This window comes from Chelonoidis abingdonii, chromosome 2 (genome assembly GCF_003597395.2).
Source record: "Chelonoidis abingdonii isolate Lonesome George chromosome 2, CheloAbing_2.0, whole genome shotgun sequence".
NCBI classification, from domain to species: domain Eukaryota; kingdom Metazoa; phylum Chordata; order Testudines; family Testudinidae; genus Chelonoidis; species Chelonoidis abingdonii.
Genome location: NC_133770.1, coordinates 225,877,481 through 225,902,081, shown reverse-complemented (window position 1 = coordinate 225,902,081; position 24,601 = coordinate 225,877,481). Strand labels below are relative to the sequence as shown.

The following is a 24,601-nucleotide window of genomic DNA, read 5'->3' as shown; positions in this document are numbered from 1 at the left end:
TTTTGTGTGAATGAAGCTCTCACTTTATATTCATAATAATAAGAAATTAGTGTAATTGGGTCTGCTAACACTTGCCTTCACTCAGAAACTGCCTTTCTGTTCCCTGGGACATAATGTGGCCCCAGGAAGCTTTCATTAACTCCTATCTGTCTGTCTTGATGTTTTAAACTCTGTCCACATAGAGTGGCTCGCTAAGTCTTTCTTTTACCAGTAGATAAAAGATAGTTGATAATTTTGTAACGTTTCTCTCCTTTTACCTTTTGTTGGGAATTGCCTCTTATTTGGGAAGATTTGCATTATTTCCTGAGTGGTAGTGAAGTTATAATCATTGCTTTTATGGGACACTTTTTTTTTTTTTTTTTTTACTGCTCTTATTTTGTTTAGATTCCTGAAGTGTACACTCCAGTTCTTGAACGTCTAATTGTGGTGCAGATAGATAGTTTTCCACAGTACAGTGTAAAAATGCAGTCGACCTGTTGCAAATCCATAGTAAAGGTTTTCCTAGCCCTGGCAGGAAAGGGACCAGTTCTCTGGAGTTTCATCAGCACGGTGGGTGAGTATGTGTTAATGACTCCTGATTTTTTTTCCATCTACAATGATAAATCAGTTGTAAGATAAACCTGCAGAATGTTTATCTGAGATAATCTCATTGATAATGGCCATTTTGGGAGCAACCTGAGGACTCCCACTCTCCAGGAGAGGGTTTAGGGTGCTGATTGCATACACTTGAACATCCTCTACCAGGTCACTCTCTACAAATGACCTTGTATGAGAACTTGACGATAATGTACGCAAAAGAGTAAACGAAGCAATAGTGCCTTAAAAATACAGAGGTAGCTGTTACTGCACTGAGTCAGATGCATTGGTTTGAGGGGGACTCTACCAACGAAAATAAAAGGTCACTGTTTCGCATTTGCAAAATTCTTAACCTTTATATTAAAAAAAAAAATGTGTACACCTTTTTAGGCCTGGGAGCACTCTTGTGGTTGATGCTATTGTAGACTCTATCAGAAATACATGATGATGAGTTCTTTGCTTTATGGAACATATTAATGGTATAAAATAAAGTTGTGATTATGTTGAGATACAATCCTGTGAACATAACAGTGCTTATAAAGTTTCCAAGATTTTCCAGCACCCCTTAATTTTATATTAATTGCAAGTCTTTTTTCTTATTACATTGGGATTTATTACTTTTCTGTTTAGTAACTGATCTCATGATGTATTGAGTACCTACAGTATTATACTCTAACACAAGTCCTGACTCCAGGCTCAGTGAAGTCCATTGGGCGTTTTCTCATTTACTGCAATGGGCATTAGATCAAGTACTCAATTCTGAGTACAGCCAGCATCAGATCTGGAGAAGGGATGAGACAGTGCTGACAAAATGTGATGTGGAGGCAGTACAAAATCTTTTTTCCTTTGAGAGATCCTGAAATTAGAGTCCACTTTTGGCTGTGCTTTCTAATTGATAAACTTCCTCTCCCCTCTATTTTTAAAACCCAAATTCTATCAGAATGCCAGAAATAAAAAGTTATGCACAGCTTTCTTTTAGTGAATCATTGGGATGATGTGCCTTTGAAATCTGTTCAGATAAGTATTTTTTCTTTCAGTGCATCAGGGGTTAGTCAGAGTCTGCTCCAAGCCTATCACCTTCTCAAGGGTAAGTTATTTACCGGAAGTGTTTTTGATTTAAACAATGCAAAAGGCAGAGACTGCGGTATATAGTTATCAGAGCTGTAAAGCAGGAATAACCTTTTGGGAGTCAGCTGATTGTTCTTTGGCCATCTATGATGTTTGTTACCAAAAAGATGCAAATAAACTAGTAGCTTTAAAAACAAATCATCGCTTTTGTGTGATAGTTTTGCATACTACTTAATGAATGAAAAGCCCTGTAAGCTGCTGCTGTTCTTCGAGTGCTTGTTCATGTCCATTCCAATCAGGTGTGCATGATAGCTGGAGGAGTTTTCCTGTCGCAGTCTCTGTTGGGTCGGCCTGGGCTCCCCCTGGAGTTGTCTTCATGGCGCTCAATAGGGAGCCCTGCTGACCTGCCACTCCTTCAGTTCCTTCTTACCGCCAGTGATGGTTAGCTGGAACATCTCATAGCCCTGGTTTAGCCCTTTATCTCTGTTTTTGTATATAGTTCTCACCCCCTAGGACACGAGGCGCTGGCTGGCATCGCCATAGCCCTGGCACTGGAAGGCAATCGAGTGTTGCAGAAGTTGCTGCGCTAGGTTGCCCAGAGTCTGGGCATCAAGGCAGGGGAGGTAGTAGAGGACTCTGATCCCATGGTGGATATCCTTGCACCCTCTGGACCTTCCTGTATTGCCCTATCGCTCATAAGATCTATTGTGGACACCACTAAAAGCCTGTGACTGAACCCAGCTTCATTGCCATCCACTGCCAAGCACAATGAATGGCAATATTTTGTGCCCTCTATGGGTTATGAACATCTTTATTCCCACCCGCAATCTGATTCTCTTGTTATGGATGGTGCTAATCCGCACTGCTAATCAAGACCCTCCCCCGCCCCCCAAAACAGGGAGGCTAAAAACACAACCTTTTTGGGAGGACAGTCTATTCCATGGGTGGATTGCAGCTCCATGTTTCCATCCAACAGGCCATTGTCAGCTGGTACTCTTTTAATACCTCTATGACAATGGAAAAATTTGCAGAGCTGTTCCGCTTAGACTCCTGTGACAAGTTTTTCACCTTGTTTGAGGAGGGCAAGGTAATCTCCCTAGCTTCCCTCCAGGCTCCACTGGACAGGGCTGATGCAGCCATGAGAGTCCTCGCTACAGGGGTGGCCATGAGTAGGGGCTCCAGGTCTCTGGTCTCCCATGCGAGGTCCAGCAGACCATACAGGACCTCCCTTTGAGGATATGACTCTTTTTTTTTGGAGAAGACCAATAAAAGGCTACACAGCCTAAAAGACTCGAGCCACCCTCAAATCCTTGGGACTACACACTCCCGTCACCCAGCAGAAGCATTTTGGGCCTCAACCTCCTCTGCGGTTCTACCAATAGAACTGACAGGACAGCTCCAGGAGGAGGAATAGGAACAGCAGAAAAAGGCCTCATCCATCCTCAGGCTAGGGCTCTGGGCCAACCCAACCCAAACCACCTTCCGGCCCCAAACCAGTCTTTTGAAGGTGTGGTCAAGTACGGCACACCAGAACAAAACCTGGATCTATCCCACCTTACCTTTTCCTCCCAACTGTCCCCTTTCTACTGTGCATGGTCCCGTATCACTTCCGACTGCTGGGTACTACACATGGTAGAGAGGGGATATTCCATCCAGTTACACTCCCTTCCACCCTCCTTCCCCATCCTTCTTCAGGACCCTCTCACAAGCAACTCCTTATACAGGAGGTGCACTCCTTTCGCTAGGGGCAGTGGAAGAGGTTCCTCAGGAGCAGAAGAGCAAGGGTTTCTGTTCTCGGTATTTCCTAATACTAAAAGCCAAGGGTGGGCTCAGACCCATACTAGACGTGCGAGAACTCAACAAATTCATGAAGAAACTCAAGTTCCGCATGGTCTCTTTGGTCTCCATCATCCCTTTATTGGATCCAGGAGACTGGTACGCCGCCCTTGACTTGAGGGATGCATACCTTCACATAGCAATAGCTCTGTCCCACGGAAAATACCTCAGGTTTGTGGTGAACAGCACACACTACCAGTTCACAGTCCTCCTGTTCAGCCTGTCAGTAGTGTGTCGTGTTTTTATGACATGCATGGCAGTTGTGGCTGCGTTCCTGCACAGACAGTAGGTACAGGTGTTCCCGTACCTCGATGATTGGCTCATCAAGAGCCGCTCCAAGTCTCAAGTGGAGGCAGAAGCCAACTTCATAAGAGCAATGTTCAATGAACTGGGCCGCCTTCTGAATGAGGGAAAATCAGCGCTGTCCCCAGTTCAGAGGGTAGAGTTTATAGGGGTAGTAATGGACTCGATACAAGCCAGGGCATACCTCCTGGAAGCAAGGTTTAAGTTCCTTGGTGACATCATACGAGGTCTGAGGCAGTTCCCTACCACCACAGTAAGGAATTGCCTGAAACTCCTGGGACACATGGCGGCTTATACCTACGTATTATAGCATGCCAGACTCAGACTTCGACTTCTTCAGTTGTGGCTAGCGTTAGTGTGTCGGTCAGTCTGGGACAGCTTGGACAGGATCTTAACCCTGCCTTGCCCTATACTCGACATGCTCCGCTGGTGGCTCAAGCCACATATAGTATGTGCAGAGGTCCCCTTCATCAGCCCTCAGCCATCCCTCTTGCTAGCGATGGATGCGTTGGGCTGGGGAGCACATTTGGGAGAATTCAGAACACAAGCCTCTCGTCTCAGGCGAAACTCGCTCTCCACATCCATGTCAGAGAGCTGGGAGCGGTCCTCCTGGCATGCTAGACTTTCCAAGCCTACTCAATAGGGAGATGTGTATCAGTTATGACAGACAACAACACGGCAATGTTCTGTATCGACAAACGGGTGCATGTTCCTCTCACGTGTGCCAGGAAGCCCTCATGTTGTGGGACTTCTGTAACAAGCACTTGATACATCTGCATGCATCATACCTCCCTAGAGTACAGAATGAGTTGGCGAACTATCTCAACAGGTTGTTCTGCGGCCACGAGTGGTCCCTTCACACGGATGTGGCAAACTCAATCTTCCATCAGTGAGGCTTTCCCCAGATAGACCTGTTTGCCACATGATGCAACAGGAAATGCCAGCAGTTTACTCCTCCTGAATTACAGTCCGGGTTCCATTGCGGATGTGTTCCTCCTCCAGTGGGGAGGCTGTCTCCTGTCCGCGTTTCCACCCATTCCACTCTTTCACAAGGTACTTCTCAAGATTCGGAGGGAACGAACTTCAGTGATATTGATAGCTCCAGCCTGGCCCTGCCAGCACTGGTACACATCACTCCTAGAAATGTCCGTGAAAGCTTCAGTCATCTTGTTGCTCGTCCCAGACTTACTAACTCAGGATCACAGCTGTCTTCAACACCCGAACGTCAAGTCGCTGCACCTCATGGCTTGGAAGCTCTATGGCTGAACTCGATGGAGCTTTCTTGCTCGAACCCAGTTAGACAAGTCATCCTTGGCAATAGGAAGCCTTCCACCAGGCCTACCCACCTTGCCAAGTGGAAAAGATTTTCAGTCTGGTCAGTGCAGCACTGTTCATCCCTGACACTTGCCTCTGTGCCACTTACATTGGACTGTCTCCTCCATCTCAAGCAGCAGGGGCTGTCCATGTCGTCAGTAAGGGTTCATTTGGCCACCATCTCTGCCTTTCACCCAGGAGCAGAGGGCTGATCGGTCTTTGCCAACGCTATGGTTACTAGCTTCCTTTAAGGTTTCGACATACTATACCCGCAGGTCTGACAGCTGGTTCTAGCTTGAGACCTCAGTCTGGTCCTTTCCAGACTCACAGGTCCACCCTTTGAACCTTTGACAACACGCTCCTTGCTCTCTGTCATATAAAGTAGCATTTCTGGTAGCAATAACCTCATCCAGAAGAGTGTCTGAGCTCAAGACCCCTGACATCAGAGCCCCCTTATACTGTGTTCTGTAAGGAGAAAGTTCAGCTCAGACCCCTCCTGGCTTTCTTCCCAAAGGTTTCCTCTCAGTTTCACATCAATCAGGACATCTTCCTCCCAGTATTCCATCCTAAGCCTCACTTGAGCATCAGGAAGCAAAGGCTTCACTCACTGGATATTGGCAGAGTGCTAGCCTTCTACTTTGGGAGAACGAAGTCATTCTGAAAGTAGATCCAGTTATCTGTGGCAGTTGCGGACAGGGTGAAAGGTCTTCCTGTCTCCTCTCAGCGAATATCGTCATGGATCACGTTCTCCATCCGTGAGTGCTACAACCTGGCAAAGGGCTCTGGCCTCTTCAATGGATTCCTGGCGCAGGTTCTCACCCAGGAAATCTGCAGAGCAGCATACACACTTTCATCATGTGCTGTGTGATCACCCAGCATGCCAGACATGAAGCGGCCTTTGAAAGAGCAGTGCTCCAATCAGTGGATGACTCTGACCTCACCTCCTGAACTTAGCCTTGTGAGTCAGTTGATTGGAATGGTCATGAACAAGCACTCGAAGAAAAAACTTACTCATCTTCTCGTAACCGTTGTTCTTTGAGATGTGTTGTCCATGTCCATTCCAATACCCACCCTCCTAGCCCTTTGTCGGGTAGCTGTCAAGAAGGAACTCAGAGGGTGGCAGGTCAGCTGGGCTCTATATTAAGCGCCATGAAGGCGTGACTCCAGAGGGCACCCAGGCCGACCCGATGGGAGGCCTCTATGGGAAAAAATTTCTGGCTACCATGCACATGCACGAATGGACATGGACAACACATTTTGAAGAACAACAACAGTTAGAAGAAGGTGAGTAACTGGTTTTTTTTTTCATATGATAGCACTTCAAAAGATAGCAAGAAAGGGTGCCTCTTAAACTCTTTGTTGCTTAGAATGGTCATCTCAAACTAGATTGTAACTAATCAGTGAGACTTCAGTCCATGTTGGTAAACATCATAGAAACTCCAAAGGATAAATCTAACTGAGCATGTAACAGGGCCAGCCACTTTTCAGGCACTCCTTTATGACTTGGGTGGCTCTATAGTGTCCTGCCTCAGTTTTCCCTTCCACTACATCACCTTTTAAGTCCACACAATCCAAATATTCAATGCATTCCTCTTCTGGAGTCTCATTTATTAAAACCTGCACAGTATGTTGCAAACTCAAACTACAGAGAGCTTGTCTATACGAACATTTAGTTGGTGCCAAGCTATTGCATACTGACATGCTGTGTACTAACTGTCTGCTCCTGTTTCAAAATGGGATGTAGATTAAAGTGCTCTAGAGCACTTTCAGTATGTGGCAGTAGGGTCTACACAGAGAGGTAGGCAGTGGAAGGCTAATGCAAGGTAGATTTACACCCCAGTTTGTGGTGAACTAAGTGGTGGTCTTCGAGTGCTTGCTCATATCCATTCCAGTTAGGTGTGCACGTGGCGCGCGCCCACCTGTCGGAGACTTTTTACCCTAGCAACACTCGGTGGGTCGGCAGGTTGCCCCCGGATTAGCGCCGCTATGGCACCTGATATATACCCCTGCCGGCCCATCTGCTCCTCAGTTCCTTCTTACCGCCCGTGTCGGTCGTTAGAACAGTGGAGCGCGGCTTAGCTGATCTCCACTTCCCTAGCGATTTGCTCGTTTGTATAGTATCGTGTACATAGTTCTTTTCTGTAGTTACTAGTTAGTATTACATTAATAGTTCTTATAGTTGTGTATATAGTTAAAGAGGATCGGGGGCTCGCCCCTTCTCCTCCCCTGGTACCGGGGCCTGTGCCCGGTTCACCGGGCTTGAAGCCTTGCGTGACCTGTCATCGGCCGATGCCCACAGGAGACCCACACGACTCCCGCTTAAAGTGCCTAGGCGAATCCCACCTTGCGGACAAGTGCTGAATCTGCAAGGCGTTCAAGCCCCGGACAAAGAGAGAGCGGGATATTCGCCTGAAGCAACTTTTGATGGAGGCAGCTCTAATGCCTCCATCCTCGGCACCGACTCCGGCACTGGGAACAAGTGCCTCTTTCGCACCGGACCAGCCGGCACCGATAGACTCCTCATCACCACCTTCAGCTGGCCCAATCCTCCAGCTGGCACCGCTCCCTCTCCCCGAGGAGCAAGAAGCACAAGGCTCCTGCAGCACCTACAGCTACACCGCAGTCAGAGCGTATCTCCAAGACGGACCGCCCGGCACCGCCAACTGCCGCAGCACCGCTCGTCTCCGCACCGTTGATTCCAGTCTCACAGGAGCCGTTGAGTCCAGTGCCTACCAACTCCCCAGCGTGTGCTGTGGTTGAGCTCGTCATGCCCTCCACGCCGGAGACATTCGCTACGGTGAGGGACTTAATCGCTCTAATGGAGCCTGAGCTGCCCCAACCCCCGGCACTGCCGGTGCGGGTTATTCAGTCGCTGGGCAAGCCCACCATGGTGCGACCACCTTCACCGGGCACCATGGAATGCCGTCGGTCCCGATCCAGATCCTACAATCACTCTCGGCCCTGACATCGCTCCCGATCCTTGCGCCGCTTGCAGTCCCGGTACCGTTCTCCATCCCGGTACCGGTCGTACTTGCAGCACCGCTCGAGATCTCGGTCACCGTCGTGGTGCTCTCGGCACCGGTCCAATTCCCGGCACCGACGCACCTCTCGCAGCCGGTCCCGGCATGACGATGTAAGGCACCGGTCGACCTCCCGGCACTGCACTGGTCACAGGTCCCGGTCCCGGTACCGCCACGGTTCATGGTACCATTCGCTGGTACCGCTCAGAGATGAGTTCTATGGGCACAGAGATCTGGCCCAATCAACTTCAGCTCCTCCGTGGCTGTCATGTCACCCGTCTGCCTCCTCACACGTGGACAGTGCCTCTTACGGGGGTTCAGATGCGCAGGCCCATTCAGACCTCTGACCACCTCAATGGTCTTTTTGGACACCTTGGGCCTATCACCAAGCCCAAGGCGAACCAATGGGCCCACCACGCTCCGGTCACACGGAGCACCGTGCACCAGAGGCCACAGTCAGCAGGCCTCCCCCTGTGGGTACAGAGGAGGACTCCACGCATGCCCCTGAACAGCATGACGTTTCAGAAACGGAGATCCCCCAGGATGAGGCGTCAGTCCAGGACCCACTCATCCCAGGGGTGTCATCCTCCTTTTCCCCAGACGAGGCGGTAGCGGGCACATCATCATCGGGTCCCCCGCCGATTGATCTTCGGGTTCACCAGGATCTTCTGCGGCGTGTTGCCCAGAACATTAATCTTCCAGTGGAGGAAGTTCCTGAGGTGGAGGACCCGGTGGTTAGCATATTATCGGCGGAAGCACCAACCAGGGTGGCCCTCCCCTTCATCCGATCGATCCAAGCCAGAGCAGACACCATCTGGCAGTCCCCGGCTTCCATCCCAGCCACAGCCAGGGGAGTAGAACGAAAATACATGGTGCCTTCTAAGGGGTATGAGTACCTCTACGTGCACCCCGCCCCCTGCTCACTGGTGGTACAATCAGTCAATGAAAGGGAGCGCCACGGGCAACAAGCCCCCGTGCCAAAATCTAGGGAGGCTAGGCGCATGGACTTGTTGGGCCGGAAAATATACTCTGCCGGAGGCTTTCAGCTCCATGTGGCGAACCAACAGGCCCTCTTAAGCTGCTACAGCTACAACACCTGGGAGGCTGTCGGCAAGTTTACTGAGTTGGTGCCCCAGGACTCCCGTCAGGAGTTTACAGCTCTCCTAGAGGAGGAAAAGAGGGTCGCGATAACCTCCCTACAGGCCTCGCTAGATGCCGCCGACTCTGCAGCTAGAACGGTCGCCTCTGGCATAGCTATGCGCCGCATATCTTGGTTGCAAGTCTCCAGCCTACCGCCTGAGCTACAATACACCATACAAGACTTGCCATTTGATGGACAAGGTTTATTCTCCCAAAAGACAGACCCTAGACTCCAGAGTCTGAAGGACAACCGGGTTATTATGCGTTCGCTGGGAATGCATACACCCCAGACTCAGAGATGGTCCTTCTGCTCCCAGCCTCAGCGCCCCTATCCCCCACCTCGGCCACGACAAGATCTTGCCCGAAGACGAGGTCGTGCTACCCGCAGATGTCAGTCTGGACCTCAAGGGGGTAACAACTCCGGTCCTGCCAAACCACCGCCGGGACCCAAAGCAAACTTTTGCGGGTGTGCCCGAGAGCAGTGTACCAATTCCTTCCCCGGATCCTCTTCAGTTTTACAACCACCTTTCTCCGTTCCTGCCGGCATGGTCCCAGTTGACTTCCGATTGTTGGGTCCTACGTACGGTGGAGCGTGGATACCATCTTCAGTTTTTCTCTCCCTCCCTCCCATCCCCCCTCCTCGTCCCTCTTCAGGGACCCCTCTCACGAGCAACTCCTCATTCAGGAGGTTTGCAAGCTCCTCTCAATCGGAGCTATAGTGGAGGTACCGGAGGAGTTAAGGGGCAAGGGATTTTATTCCTGATATTTCTTAATCCCCAAGACAAAAGGAGGCCTCCGGCCCATCCCGGACCTGCAAGGACTGAACAAATTCATCAAAAAGTTCAAGTTCTCCATGGTATCCCTAGGAACCATCATTCCTTCCCTGGATCCCGGAGATTGGTACGCTGCTCTCGACATGGAGGACGCATATTTCCACATTGCAATTTATCCCCCACACAGGAGGTATCTGCGCTTTGTGGTAAATCAGGGTCACTACCAGTTCGCTGTCCTTCCCTTTGGTCTTTCCTCGGCCCCTCGGGTCTTCACGAAGTATATGGCGGTCGTCGCTGCTTCCCTGCGCCGTTGTCAAATACACGTCTTCCCTTACCTCGACGACTGGCTTATCCGAGGGGCTTCAGAGGCACAAGTCATCAGGCATGTCGCCATCATTAGAGATCTGTTTATGCGTCTAGGCTTGGTCATCAATCTGGACAAGTCCACCCTAGTGCCAACGCAGAGGATAGAATTTATCGGGGCAATGCTGGACTCCAACCTTGCAACAGCCAGTTTGCCCCCATGCCGGTTTCAGGCCATAGTCTCCCTGGTCGAAAGTCTCCAAGGCTTTCCAACCACCTCTGCTCGTACTTGCCTTGCTCTCCTCGGGCACATGGCTGCATGCACTTTCGTCACAAAGCATGCCAGACTGCGAATGTGCCCCCTGCAAATCTGGCTCGCATCGACCTATCGGCCGGGCTGGGACGCCATAGACATGATTCTGACAGTTCCGCCAGACGTTCTAGGCTCCCTCGACTGGTGGAAAACGTCATTCCGAGCGTGTGCGGGCCTGCCGTTTCATCCTCCCCAGCCCTCCGTGTCCCTAACAACGGATGCGTCCTCGCTGGGCTGGGGCGCCCACCTAGGGCTCCTGCGCACTCAAGGCCTTTGGTCACCCCAGGAGTTGACGCTCCACATCAATGTACGAGAACTGAGAGCAGTCCGGCTGGCATGCCAAGCATTTCAGGCCATCTACACGGCCATTGTGTTGCAGTGTTCACGGACAACACAACGGCCATGTACTACATCAACAAACAGGGCGGGACACGGTCCTCCCCCTTGTGTCGGGAAGCGATCCGACTGTGGGACTTCTGCATAGTCCACTCCATTCATCTAGTGGCCTCCTTTCTCCCGGGGGTACGGAACACTCTTGCAGATCGCCTGAGCAGGTCCTTCCTATCACACGAATGGTCCATCCGTCCGGACGTTCTCCATTCGATTTTCCGGAGATGGGGCTTTCCCCACATAGACCTGTTTGCATCCAGACTGAACAGGAAATGCCAGGTGTTCTGCTCTCTGCAAGGCCGCTCCCCGGGCTCCCTGTCGGATGCGTTCCTGATTCCTGATGGGCCACCTCTGTTACGCCTTCCCACCGTTTCCTCTCGTCCACCGAGTCTTGCTCAAGCTCCGCAGGGACAGAGCCCGCCTTATTCTGATCGCTCTGGCTTGGCCGAGGTTGCACTGGTACTCCATGCTGCTCGACCTCTCCCTGTCGGACCCAATTCCCCTACCGCTCTGGCTGGACCTGATCACGCAAGACTTCGGCAGGCTGCGCCGTCCGGACTTGCAGTCCCTTCATCTGACAGCATGGCTCCTCTCTGGCTAAGCCAGTTGGAGTTGAGCTGTTCTGCTGCAGTACAACAGGTATTGCTGGGAAGCAGGAAGCCCTCCACGCGCTCGACATACCTCGCAAAATGGAAGCGCTTCTGCCACTGGTGTGCCCAGCATGGCCATTCTCCGCATTCTGTATCAGTCCCCACTATCCTGGACTGTGTATGGTCTCTCAAAGAGCAGGGGTTGGCGATCTCTTCTCTGCGAGTACATCTGGTGGCTATATCCACCTTCCATCCGGGGGAAGCTGGCAGTTCCGGTTTTTCCCATCCTATAGTTTTCCAGATTCCTCAAAGGCTTGGAACGACTATACCCACAGGTCAAGTGCTCTACCCCTACCTGAGACCTGAACCTCGTCTTAACCAGGCTCATGGAGCCCCCTTTAGAGCCTTTGGCCACATGCTCGCTACTGTACCTGTCCTGGAAAACAGCATTCCTAGTCGCTATTACCTCGGCTAGACGAGTCTCAGAACTCCGTGCATTGACTGTGGATCCTCCATATACTGTGTTCCATAAGGACAAGGTACAGCTGCGACCGCACCCGGCGTTCCTTCCTAAGGTCGTCGCCGCCTTTCACATTAACCAGGACATCTTTCTGCCAGTCTTCTTCCCAAAGCCGCATTCATCGCAACAAGAACAGCAATCTAGAGACGATGCTGCCTTCGGCTCAGCGGTCTTACATTCCGCAACGTCTCGCTCCGACCCCACCGCTTAGGTAAGGCTTGGAAATCACCTAACTGGAATGGATATGAGCAAGCCCTTGAAGAAGAAAAGACGGTTACTCAACTTTGTAACTGTTGTTCTTCGAGATGTGTTGCTCATATCCATTCCACACCCGCCCTCCTTCCCCGCTGTCGGAGTAGCTGGCAAGAAGGAACTTAGGAGCAGATGGGCCGGCAGGGGTATATATCAGGCCCCATAGCGGCACCACTCCAGGGGGCGACCTGCCGACCCACCAAGTGTTGCTAGGGTAAAAAGTTTCTGACGAACGTGCGCGCAGCGCGCGCACACCTAACTGGAATGGATACGAGCAACACATCTCGGAGAACAACAGTTACAAAGGTGAGTAACCGTCTTTTTGTGTAGACAAGGCCAGAGTCTTTGCCCTTGTCCCAAGCTGGGCACAGGCCCTCCTCCCTAGAGTCTGTCTTTCCTTCAGAGTTGTTATATTCCCTTCCCTCCTTGTGTCAGAAGCTCCCTGGGTTATAATCAAATAGAGCCTTTTTTACTGCCTGCAGCACTCTCCTACAGCTGGTCTCTCAGGCCAGCTGCAGCTTCCCAGGTTTCTGTCATGCCTGGCACTTCTAGTCTGGGCTTAGCAGGAGTGTTTATGGTCCCACTTGAGCTCCCTTCTCCAGGGACTACCCCAGGAGTCTGTACTTTCCTTCCTTCTCCTTCTCCTTCTCCTATCACATGACATCATGATCTCACTCATTGTTACGCACCTGGGGAGGTGAGCTGATCTTCTCACAGGTGAGGCTGAGGCCCCATTTCCTCTTAAAGAGGTGGGCCAGCCACCCTGTGACAGAACACTTGCCTTGTGAAGGAATTTTAAAATGTAACAGTTAATCTCTTACACTGTATTGAATCAGAATGTCTCTAAACTAACAAATTACCTGAAGAAAAAATGAAATGGAGGTCCAGCACATACACTGGAGAATTTTATAAGCTGTTAGTTGTACTCTCTCTCCAGCATGGTAAAACCAGGAAGCTGTCTGTCTGTCATATGATCTAAAAGTGACTTCCAGTTATTTATCTTAGCTTCTATTGAGACTTCTTCTCTTTCTAAGGGAAATATGTAGCTAAGTCTGTTGTAAGTAGTTTCACGTGCAATGTATTGTACAGTTATTTAAAAATAATAACATATTGATCTATTGCACTGCCCTGTAGGAGATTTTTGGGGAAGACGTTTCTAAATCGGAAGAGCCCACAGCAGCTGGAGAGGTCAGAACTGGGAAATGGAAAGTACCTACGTATAAGGACTATCTGGATCTTTTTAGAAGCCTATTGAACTGTGACACAATGAAGGTAAAAACCCACTTTATGCTGAGACCCAACAAGGAAAAAGTTGAACTCCTTGATTTTTTTGTTACATTTATTCAATTAATCCAAGATTATTGTTTGAGTAAAGTTTATTGCTCTTGAAAGAAAGTAACTAACATCACTGGCTAACACCTGGCCTCGTACAGCCATATATTGTGTAGACTGCCTTGCTTGGTTCTGCTAAAGAATCCTCATCCTATCCTGTTCTTATCCCAGTTATGTCATCCCTAGATTTCTTCCAGGCAGGCAGCCAATCATGCTGCAGTATAGTGGTTTAATTTATATGGACTTTGAATGTGGGCTGAGAGTGCGATGGTTACATTAATTTAACAAAGATGAATTTGGCTTCCTGGGATGAAAGGCTTCTGTACTAACCCACTGCACCACAATCCCCCAAAACTTTACAAGTTTAAAAATAAAGGAGAATATAAATTTCGGAAGAACTCTTACCATTGTTTTGAAGTTTATCTCTCTTTCTCCCACAAAGGAGTCCGTTTTGGCAGATGAAACCTTTTTGATTGCAAATTCACCGCTGCTTTCTCTGAACCGTTTGTTGTATGATGAACTTATAAAATCGATATTGAAGATTATTGAGAAGTTGGACTTGACAGTTCAGAAACTGAATGTTAGCGAACAGGTGAGGCCTGATATTTTGCAATAATTATCGTGATGAAAACCCCAAATCCCAGTCTTTTGCTTTTCTTTCCATACAGTGTAGCCCATGAGGTCTCCTTGAGTTAAAATTCAAAATAGTCAAAATGTATTACATTTTATTTCTGGAAGCTATTTCCAAACTGCCATGACGGTTGTCTTTAAGACAGACAAAATTCCCTCTTTAGCATCTTGAGATCTCATTATTTTTGTTTTTCTTAGTGAGTGAGTATTTTCAGTTATTACAAGTCCAATGAGTTACGTGTGTCTGTTTTTAAAAAGACAGATTAACATGTAGCAAACTAGTGGGCATATTCTTTTTCCTGCCCTGTGGCTGACTGATAACAGTGGGTAAGTGTTGTCCCAATCTGTAATGCCCTCTCTGTTGAAGCACATATTACCCTTTTATTTTTCTCTCTTCCCTTCCTCCTCCCTCCCAGGATGAAAATGAAGCTGGCGGTGCTTTGGTTGTTCCTACTTCTGATCCAGCTTCAAACCTTCAGCCAACTAAGCCTAAAGATTTTATAGCATTCGTTAACCTAGTAGAATTCTGCAGGTACTGCATGTTCCATCATTTGAGAATTATGGAGTAGATGCTGAGATAGTAAGATGCTATAGAAATGTTAACCATTAGTATTGAGTGTGATTATTTACTGGTTTCTAGCCATATTTGAAGTCTGTTTAAAGTGCACAATGTCCAGAACGCTAGTTGGAAGCCAGTAAGCACACTTTGAACATTTAGGTGGTGGGCGAAAATATCAGTACGCTGAAACTGTATAGAAGATTTGCAGCAAATTCCAGAATACACGATGCCCTTAAAATTGAGTGAGGAATTAACTGTGTGACTGCTGCACTTTAGTGCTTTGTCATCCATATATTCTAAGTGCTTAGCTTCCAATTCTTAAACTTCAGAAATTTATAGTTCAATATTAGGTTTTTGTCTCCATTCTAGTACTCTTATGAGATGCTTGATAAGTTAGTCATTCACTTTCATTTTATTCAGACATGTTTGCCTATAATACCTGCAGCGTGTGTTAAAAATAGCATCTATAATTACACTAGTTATTGTAGGATATAATAATTGAGGACTTTCAGCTCTCATGCTTAAGGTCATAAGATCTCCTTTAAAATATACTACACTATTTTACTGTGAAGGCCCCAAACTCTACAATATTGTAACCTGTAAGAGTTTAGGATCATTATTGTGGAAATATTGTAGTATATTCTTTATAAGGGTGATCACTGGATGGAGTCAGGAAGAAATTCTCTTTGTGCACTGTTTAATGTTGTGTAATTAGGGGCAGTCTGGGAATTTTACTCCTTCCTCTTTAGTATCCTGTAACTGATTTATTTTCAAGATGGATAGTTGGTCTGTTGCATTATGGCAGTTCTCATGTTTTTCACTTTTCAAGTGGGTATAAGAAAAACTCATTTCAGTTTATTTTGTTTGAATGTTCCCTATGCATTTTTTTACAGAGAAATTCTGCCAGAGAAGCATGTTGAATTTTTTGAATCATGGATGTATTCTTTTGGTTATGAGCTTATTATACAGTCAACACGGTTACCTCTTATTAGTGGATTCTACAAATTGCTCTCTGTTGCAATGAAAATTGCCAAGAAAATTAAATATTTTGAGGTGAGCACTCTCACTTGGGGCATTTCATGTTGTCTTTTAATGACTATGTAAGTTAAGATGTACTTGTGCACAACTGAAAATATTTATTAGTTGTTGTTCCTTATTTTACTTAACAAATTTTCAGTGCAAGTTATGCCTTTTTGCAAAAAACAAAACCTATTGGAAGGCTGAAATTAGGCTGAAAACTCAGCTTTTTAAAATATATCATCCATATGGGATTCCTTTCTGCTGGATCTTCGCTTCTTAGTGTGAGATTAATAGAACTCACCTAGCACTTAAGGGTATTTGATGTTTAAGGTGACTGGCCAGATTCTCAGCTGATGTAAATTGACATAGATGCATTGGCTTCAAGGAAAGGCTGATTTATACAAGCTAGGAAGATGATCTAAAAAATTCAGAGCAGTAGAATTACCAAGTAAATAAGTTACTCTTTCATTCGCTGAGTTTGTATCCTGTTGTGGGAGGAGGATTCATGTGCAAGGAAGCTTGTGGGCAAAGGAGGTCCTTCAATTCAATGTATATCCTTAGAGCTGTGAGAGAGGGAAAATCACAGATCGTGAACCACCTACATAGAGAAGCTGTCCTTCTGCACTGCATGCCTTCTCCCGCCAAAAATGGGAACATGGTTCATACAAAGAGCCTGGTTGTGCCTGCCTCTCTAAGAGCTGTAGAAGGAAAGAACCAGTTTTTCACAAAAGTTCGAACTAAGAAGGTTGCCATTGATTTCCACAGAAATTGTGTAGACATTTATACAGGTTAGCGTGAGGGGATTATGCTATGGTGAGCTGCCTTCTTTTCCTACCCTACTCCCTTTCTAGCCCTTTATAAACCTGCAGAGCCATATGTGTACAGTAGTCATGGAGAGAATCTTGCTTCTGTTTTCTTTGGTCAGGAATGATGGGCGGGGAGAGGAAGTGATGCTGCTGCTTAAACTCCTCCATCCACATGCATATTGATCACTTTGGCTAGTATTTGCGTACATTTAGTTGCCTCTGTACCTCAAAGCTGAGAGGATTACTTTGCCTTCAGTCCTTTTTGGTAGTATGTAATGGTGACTTTTGCTGAGAAAAGAGAGAGAACATATATTTTAAGCTTTCACTTCAGCAGATCTGTTGGTATTCAGGCAATAACATGTTCTTATCCTGCAGCTTTTTGTTTTGAGCGTGACTTGTGGAACAAGTCTTGATGTCTGTCAGTACCTTTTGTATATTTTTTTTAATTATTATTCATAGCACTGATGATAGTTTCTATTTGTCAGGCTGTAAGTCCAAAGAGTTACCAAAAATGCACTGATGACCCTGAGAAGAGCTCTTGCTTTGCACTATTTGCAAAATTTGGAAAAGAGGTAAACCATTTTCCTTGTTAGGCTTTTATTTCTATATCAATATAAACTGTGTTATTTCCAGTACAGAATTTTTAACAGTAGTATCTTTTTGACTTTTGTCTCCATCATAACACAGCATTATCCAAGCATTTTGGGTTGTAACAGATAGTTATTTTAAATAAATATGACCATGAGCAGTGTCTTTCCCTGCCTGCTTGCAGGGAAAATACTCTGTAGTCCAAACTTGCTGCTTTTCTGAGGTTTGGTTTCATTCACGTAGAAACAAACAATAAGATCAAATTCAGCTCAAACCTTCTCCTGACTTGGCTGCTCAGCCGACACCCTAAATCTCTTATATGTGAGTGGAGAAATAAACCACCTGCCTGAGTAAGTCACCAAAAACACCTTAAAAAGTCTCAGGTGGGATCAGCACCTGTTCCCAGACTGGTATGTTTCCGACCAAACAAGGTCATTCCAGTAAGCTGAAGTAATTGTGTCAGATAACCCAATAGTGCAGTACAATATGATTTCTTGCTTTAAAGTTCCAAAATGACTGGAAGTGATTCTGACTTGGGAGATAGACTAAAAGGCATGATAATAGTTATATTTGTTTAATAAATCAACTTTACATTTTTTAAGTTGAGTAAGGGATGTAAATGTCTATCTCCCATAGTAAATATTAGTGCCAAGAATGAACTTCAGGGAAGGAAATGCTGCTTAGTATAAAATAAATATCAACGCACATCTTCCATTGTTAAATGAAAATAATTAATTCAAGGGGAACAATTGTCATTTCTCTTTTGAAACATGAAGAGCAAATTCTACCATACTGCAGTGGAATCATCTCGACAAATCAAAGTACAAGGATGTTTTGCAGTTCCTGAGCTACAACTGCACAGTTACTTCTCAGTTGTGCATTATGTATATTCCATGATAATGAGTTATTCTCTATGTGGCATTCAGATCCTATACCTGGATTTATTGTTTGAGTTTATAGAATGGACTGGTCACAAACTCTATTTAAAAATGCATATTACAAAACAAATGTAAGTTGACATAATGTCAGTTAAAACATACTCTGGTGTTCAAAAATTGACTCAGTCCACCACCTGAGAGAAAACTATGTGAATACATAGGCTTTGTAGTATGCTTACGCATACAGCAAGTTAGGCTTTGTCAGACCAATGGAGAAAGCAGATTCCATAATTAAAATGTAATCTCTCATCCTAGAGTTTTGTTCAGGAGACAAGTTTAACAATATTAAGAGTAAGCACTGTCCTTGAACTCATCTCCTGACTACAATCGGTTTAAGTTAAGCAGCAGACAAATCATCCAATTACAGTTTTCAGAGTAGCAGCCGTGTTAGTCTGTATCAGCAAAAAGAATAGGAGTACTTGTGACACCTTAGAGACTAACAAATTTGAGTATAAGCTTTTGTGGGCTACAGCCCACTTCATCGGATGCATAGAATGGAACATACAGTAAGAAAATATTTATACATACAGAGAATGACATGCAGTCATAGTATTGATATGACATCATGATGATGACTTTTTGTAATATGGGATAAGAGTGAAATATTTAAAAAGAAAAACACTTTCAACATGTGATGTCAGTACAGCCCCTCATTAGAATTAGATTCTTAATTTACTTTTTGAACTGAAATCATACGAAAACCATGAAACCTCACAATACTCTCTCTTCCAGTGGGGTTTAAAGGTTTTGGTTGATTCTACAGTACCTAAAATACCAACTCTTAAGTACAACTTTTACTCTCAAAATATTTTCTGAGCTGCTATTAATTTCTGTTATCCTACCCTTTATGTTCTAATCAGTAAACAAGATTTCTGTGTTCTATGAATTATACAGCAACATATAGTGATACAGCCAACACTTTCAAGATCCTTTAAAGTTTTATTTACCAACTAAACAAATGATCTGCTCAATTATTGTTTGTTACATTTCTGAATTTCAGGTAACAGCAAAAATGAAACAGTACAAAGATGAGTTGTTAGCATCATGTCTGACCTTTGTACTCTCCTTACCACATGACGTCATCATGCTTGATATCAAAGCATACGTTCCTGCATTGCAGGTGGGTCAGTGTGATGTACGGTTAATATTCTTTGTTGGCTTTTGTTTTTAAAATCAGTCTTGCAAAATTTTTTTTGTGTGTGTGTGTGTGTATAATATTTTTTTTTGTATGAATAGGTAAGAAATCTTTCACTTTTGCACTAGCATCACCATGATAAAAGGGTCAATGAGCCAACTGTTTTTGAGAGCTGGTAAATTTGTATGGCTGCTATGTATGTTTGCAGCTCCACCTGAAGGTCCTGATCATGCAAAGGCGTTCTAATGTTGTAATGTAGTAAAATAAATGTTTGGTACATTAGCATGTCAGCTGTTAGGGAGCTAAAGATATAAAAGGAAATTATAATTTATTGTGTTATAATTTACTCATAAAGCTATTTTTCTTTAAATCTTAGTATTGATTCCCAAAATATTTAATAACTTTGTTGGCTTAATATGTAGAATGCATTTAAGCTGGGCCTCAGCTATATCCCAATGGCTGATGCGGGGCTGGATGCCCTGGAAGACTGGTCAGCTCGCATTCCCAAACATATAATGCAGCCTTACTACAAAGATGTCCTGCCTCTCTTTGATGGCTATTTGAAAACCACTGGATCGGCAGGTATGTAGTAGAAAACATTAATAGTGTAGAAATATAGAATTGGGGACATTTGCAAGCTTTAATATATTCAAGTATAATTAATAATAAAAAATTCAGTAGAGCCTGAGGGTGCGAATGTAGGATACTTAAGCTTATTGTAGAAACTCTTGCATATGGAATATTAAGAGATTCTTCTACAACCAAGAATTGTGCTTTTTTTTTAACTGAGAGATATTAGAGACTGCTGCAAGTAGAATCCCAACAATAGCAAATGGTATCAATTTATATGTGCCATCCTTCAGATTGTCTTCAGCAGTAGCTAACAGGACAGTAACTACTGTATTACCCCTAATATATTGTGGTAAGTTTTGTGATGTTAGTGGGAGTTCTGTGCACCGGTGAGTGGGTTGTAACCCCAGTTGTCTGGTCTTCAGTTCCAGCTATAACAACTGGCTTTTTCAGTGCTCATAGCCCAAGTAAAAGGCCCATATCAGATGGTGATATTTTACCTGTACTGACACCCCAGTTAGCTGTTGTGTAATAATAATTTCTGAAAAATTAGCGGAGCCTCTTCATGGCCAGGCTTGTGCCACCTTGTAAATTCCTTGGTAGGGGGAAGGGGGGGATTTCTGTTGCAGAGAAAGGCTATTGCCCTTCTTTCTGCACCTCACAAGTTCAAGCAAATTCTGTTTTCAGCTCACCCACACTCCCAGTGCTTGATGACAATAGTCCCACTGTGTCCTTTCTGGTGTTAAGTTTCCTTTGAGTCAGCTTAAAGTTGTTTCCATAACATGAAGAGTTTTTCCATGTCTGAGATCTGAAAAGGAAACTTAATTTTTGCAAAATCACTTATGAGAATAAATTCAGTAGGATTTGAGGGTGGGTGCGTACAGGGCCGGTGCTTCCATTGAGGCGAACTAGGCAATTGCCTAGGGCACCAGGATTTTTAGGGGGGTGGCATTTTGCGGGGGGGGAGGCGGCAGGCAGCTCCGGTGAACCTGCTGCAATTTTGCCTGCGGAGGGTCCGTTGGTCTGCGGCTCCAGTGGAGCTGCCGCAGTCATGCCTGCGGATGATCGGCTGGTCCCCTGCGGCTCCGTGGACCTCCCGGAGGCACAGCTGCGGCAGCTCCACCTGAGCTGTGGACCAAAGGACCCTCCGCAGAAATGGCTGCGGCAGCTCCACTGGGCGCAGGAGCGGTGCGGCAAAATGGCTGTGCGCCTAGGGCGTGAAAAACTCTAGCGCCGGTCCTGGGTGCATATAGTATGCGGGCATTAATAAGCTGCTTCTTGTTGATCAGATGAATCCCAGAATAATTGGGAAGTGAGGAAGCTTTCTCGTGCAGCCCAGAAAGGGTTTAACAAAGTTGTGATACAGCGTCTGAAAAAAGCAAAGACCCTTTCATTGGTAAATAAATCTTTCCCTTTCTCTCTTGAAACTGACATTAAAAATTTCTGTTCTGCTCAGCTTTCAAAACCAAAAAGTATTATATTATACCTTTTCAGAAGTAGATGTGAAAATACACTGTGTATATCTTAATCAGAATGCATAATTATTAGCTTGCAGTTACTGCATATAACCATGAATTCTCTCATTTTTTCTTAGCGACATTTCATGTACTTTTTTTCTTTGTATATAATATGAGGCCTGACTGAAATATTGAATAAACTGATGTTTGTGAGATGCGTTCCAAAATCAGATGCTGCACATATAGGCTTGTGAACAGGGCCCTTGATTGTGGAAATCACTTCTTGCCACAGAATTGGGCTCAAGAATTTAAGCATTTTATTTTTTAAAATACGTTTCTGGCCCATACGATTGCAGAGTAAATCTTGGGTACAAATTGATGCAGAGATATCTTCATAAATCTGCGGACAACCAGAAACAGTAGCACTGAGAGATGAACTGTCCCACTCATCTCAATGAAATATTAACTCTGAAACATAAACTTGATAATCTGTGGCATATTGAAAATGTGCAGCAGTATGAAATAATTGGAGTTGAATGTCACATGCAGGGATTAGTTAATTGATTGTGGTGCTTAACTTTATGTATTTCAGTAAAATAATAAAAAAAGACCTACAGAATAAAAATGTATCTAAAACTACTTCAGAATTTCCAGAACATCCACCAGACTAGTGATGATTTACATCCAGTTTGCTGCAGAGTACCAGAGGCCTTGCTCATAAGAAGTATCTGATATTTTCCTGACTGGTACTCAAGCCACACTAAAATCAGAATCTGGTTTTACAGTGGTTCTGAATGGTACTTTGTGGATATTTATTTTGTATCCTATCCAAAACTGAATTGAAACTCATGAAAGTCAGGCATATCACTCATCCAACCCAGGGGCTTCTCTCTCACTTTAGAAACCATTGGCATAGTTTAATTTATGTGTAACTTAATTTGTGCAACTTAATGTATAAACTACCTGGAAGGAGACGGTTTTAAGCATGTGAACAATAGCTAATCCTAGTTCTGTATGCAGTGTTGTAACCATGTCAGTCCCAGGGTATTAGAGAGACAAGGTGTGTGAGGTAATATGTTTTATTATTCTCTGTGTTGCTCGAAAGCTGGTCACTCACCAACAGAAGCTGGTCCAATAAAAGATATTCCCTCATCTGCTTTGTCTTTCTATTTGTGCAGATCGTGTGAAATCTGGCAGTTTATGAACAAAGCCAGTTAGTTTATACATTAAATGAATTTTCATCATTGTTGGCTGTTGGGTACTCAGCACTTCTGAAAATCAAGCATATGCCTAAATAAGGATTTAGGAGCCTAACTTTAAGCCCCTATTTAAAAAAAAATCTGTTTTTGTGAAATTCTGCACCCAACAATGTATTCTGTAGGCATGTGATATTCCTGTGCAGAATGGAGGCACGTGTCACAAAATTATTTTACTCTTTCTGCAGAAATTGCCACTAAAGTGTCACAACATACAGTGACTGCTTTGATGCTTTCTGAATAAATCTAATAGTGAGAGGAACTGCATATGGAGCCAAAAAAAATAAAATGTTTTCCAGTGCATCTGTGTCTTACTGAGTCAAGAATTCCCCTCCTCCACTCAGCTGTTTTAACTTTAAGATTCAAATCCTGTATCCACTTATATTTGTAAAGTTACACACATGCATGAGTTGGCCCACTGTCTTCACTTTTCTAACGATATCCTGAATTATCCAGGAAGATCATCTATCCTTGGAAGCTGTAAGAACTAGAGTGGTACGACTTCTTGGAAATTTGGGAGGGCAGATCAATCGAAATTTACTTACAGGTGAGTGTCCAAAAATATTAAACACTTTTATGCTTTCTCTCATTTACAACTGACTTTGAGTGCAGGTTCATAAATGTTATCCTTTTATGAAATAGGTGACCTTACCAAATAAAAACTCTTTTAGTAGGCTAATTCCATTTTGTTAAGCTTTTCAGTTCACAAGAACAAAGCAAAACCTACTGTGGAACAATAAGTGAGGTGCAGTTCCCAGCTTGAGTGGACATACATGCATGATCTCTGCTCAAACTAGCATGCTAAAAATAGAAGTGTGATTGCAGCAGTACAGGTGGTGGCTTGGGCTAGTCACCCTAGTATGTATCTAGGGCCTCAGTCAGGGGTGTACTTGTGGCTAGCTTGAGCCACCATGGCCATGTTGGTATTTTTAATACATTAGCTTGACCAGAGCTGGTTCATTTATGTCTATCTGAGCTGGAAATTACACCTCTCAGCTTGCATTGTAGACAGGGGCTACTAACGGAGTTTTGCAAAGGAGTTCAGAAGGGGATTGGGAAGGGAGCGGGGTTCCCTTGCTGGTTCTATCTGTTTCCCTTTATTCCCCTTAAAACCTATAAGCCAAACTACATTCAAAACTTCTTGTTTTAAACAACTCTTTCGTTAACTAGGAGACAATGCAGACAGAAACCCAGCTGCAGAGTGGAGGCTATCCAGTTTATTGCACTGAGTGCAGCATGTATGATTACCTGCCCTGTGGGCGGGTGGCATATGTGTGCATTTAGTGCAAGGAGCTCCTGGCCCTCAGAGACCACGTATGGACTTTGGAGGCCAGAGTGGTGGAACTGGAGGAGCTAAGAGAGGCAGAGAGGTATGTTGAGGCTTTCCGGGACACTGTAGAATTGTCCCACCTCCGGTCAGACAGCGCCTGCACTGTTGAGGAGGATGAAAGGCTCAGGGAAACAGAGCAGTCAATGGGAGCAGAGGGAAACCTTCCTATAGTTGGGACCCTCCTTCCAGATGGTGCTGGGGTTGCCTCTGGTATTGAGGTTACCTCTCCCGGGGGAGGGAACTCCAGTTGCTAGGGAAAGGCACGGGGTAATAATGGGAGATTCGATCATTAGAAACGTAGATGGCTGGGTTTGTGATAACCGGGAGAACCGTATGGTGACTTGCCTGCCTGGTGCGAAGGTTGCGGATCTCTCGAGGTATCTAGACAGACTTATGTGTAGTACTGGGGAGGAGCCGGTGGTCGTGGTACATGTAGGTACCAGTGACATAGGGAAGGGTAGGATAGAGGTCCTAGAAGCCAAATTTAGGCTGCTAGGGAAGAGGCTGAAATCCAGGACCTCTATGGTGGCATTCTCAGAAATGCTCCCAGTTCCACGCTCAGGGCCAGGTAGGCAGGCAGAG

At 45.4% G+C, this 24,601-nt stretch overlaps 1 protein-coding gene across 1 annotated transcript in view; it reads left to right on the top strand.

Moving 5' to 3' along the window:
* Window positions 1-24,601, top strand: part of PRKDC (protein kinase, DNA-activated, catalytic subunit) — a 173,793-nt gene that overhangs the window by 19,373 nt on the left and 129,819 nt on the right. Inside the window, exons 13-23 of the mRNA XM_075062025.1 lie at window positions 385-553; window positions 1,614-1,663; window positions 13,533-13,670; window positions 14,173-14,322; window positions 14,777-14,892; window positions 15,813-15,972; window positions 17,231-17,317; window positions 19,272-19,391; window positions 19,829-19,988; window positions 21,266-21,372; window positions 23,146-23,236. Of these exons, the coding sequence (XP_074918126.1) occupies window positions 385-553; window positions 1,614-1,663; window positions 13,533-13,670; window positions 14,173-14,322; window positions 14,777-14,892; window positions 15,813-15,972; window positions 17,231-17,317; window positions 19,272-19,391; window positions 19,829-19,988; window positions 21,266-21,372; window positions 23,146-23,236 (1,348 nt within the window). The remainder of the gene's footprint in view (window positions 1-384; window positions 554-1,613; window positions 1,664-13,532; window positions 13,671-14,172; window positions 14,323-14,776; window positions 14,893-15,812; window positions 15,973-17,230; window positions 17,318-19,271; window positions 19,392-19,828; window positions 19,989-21,265; window positions 21,373-23,145; window positions 23,237-24,601) is intronic.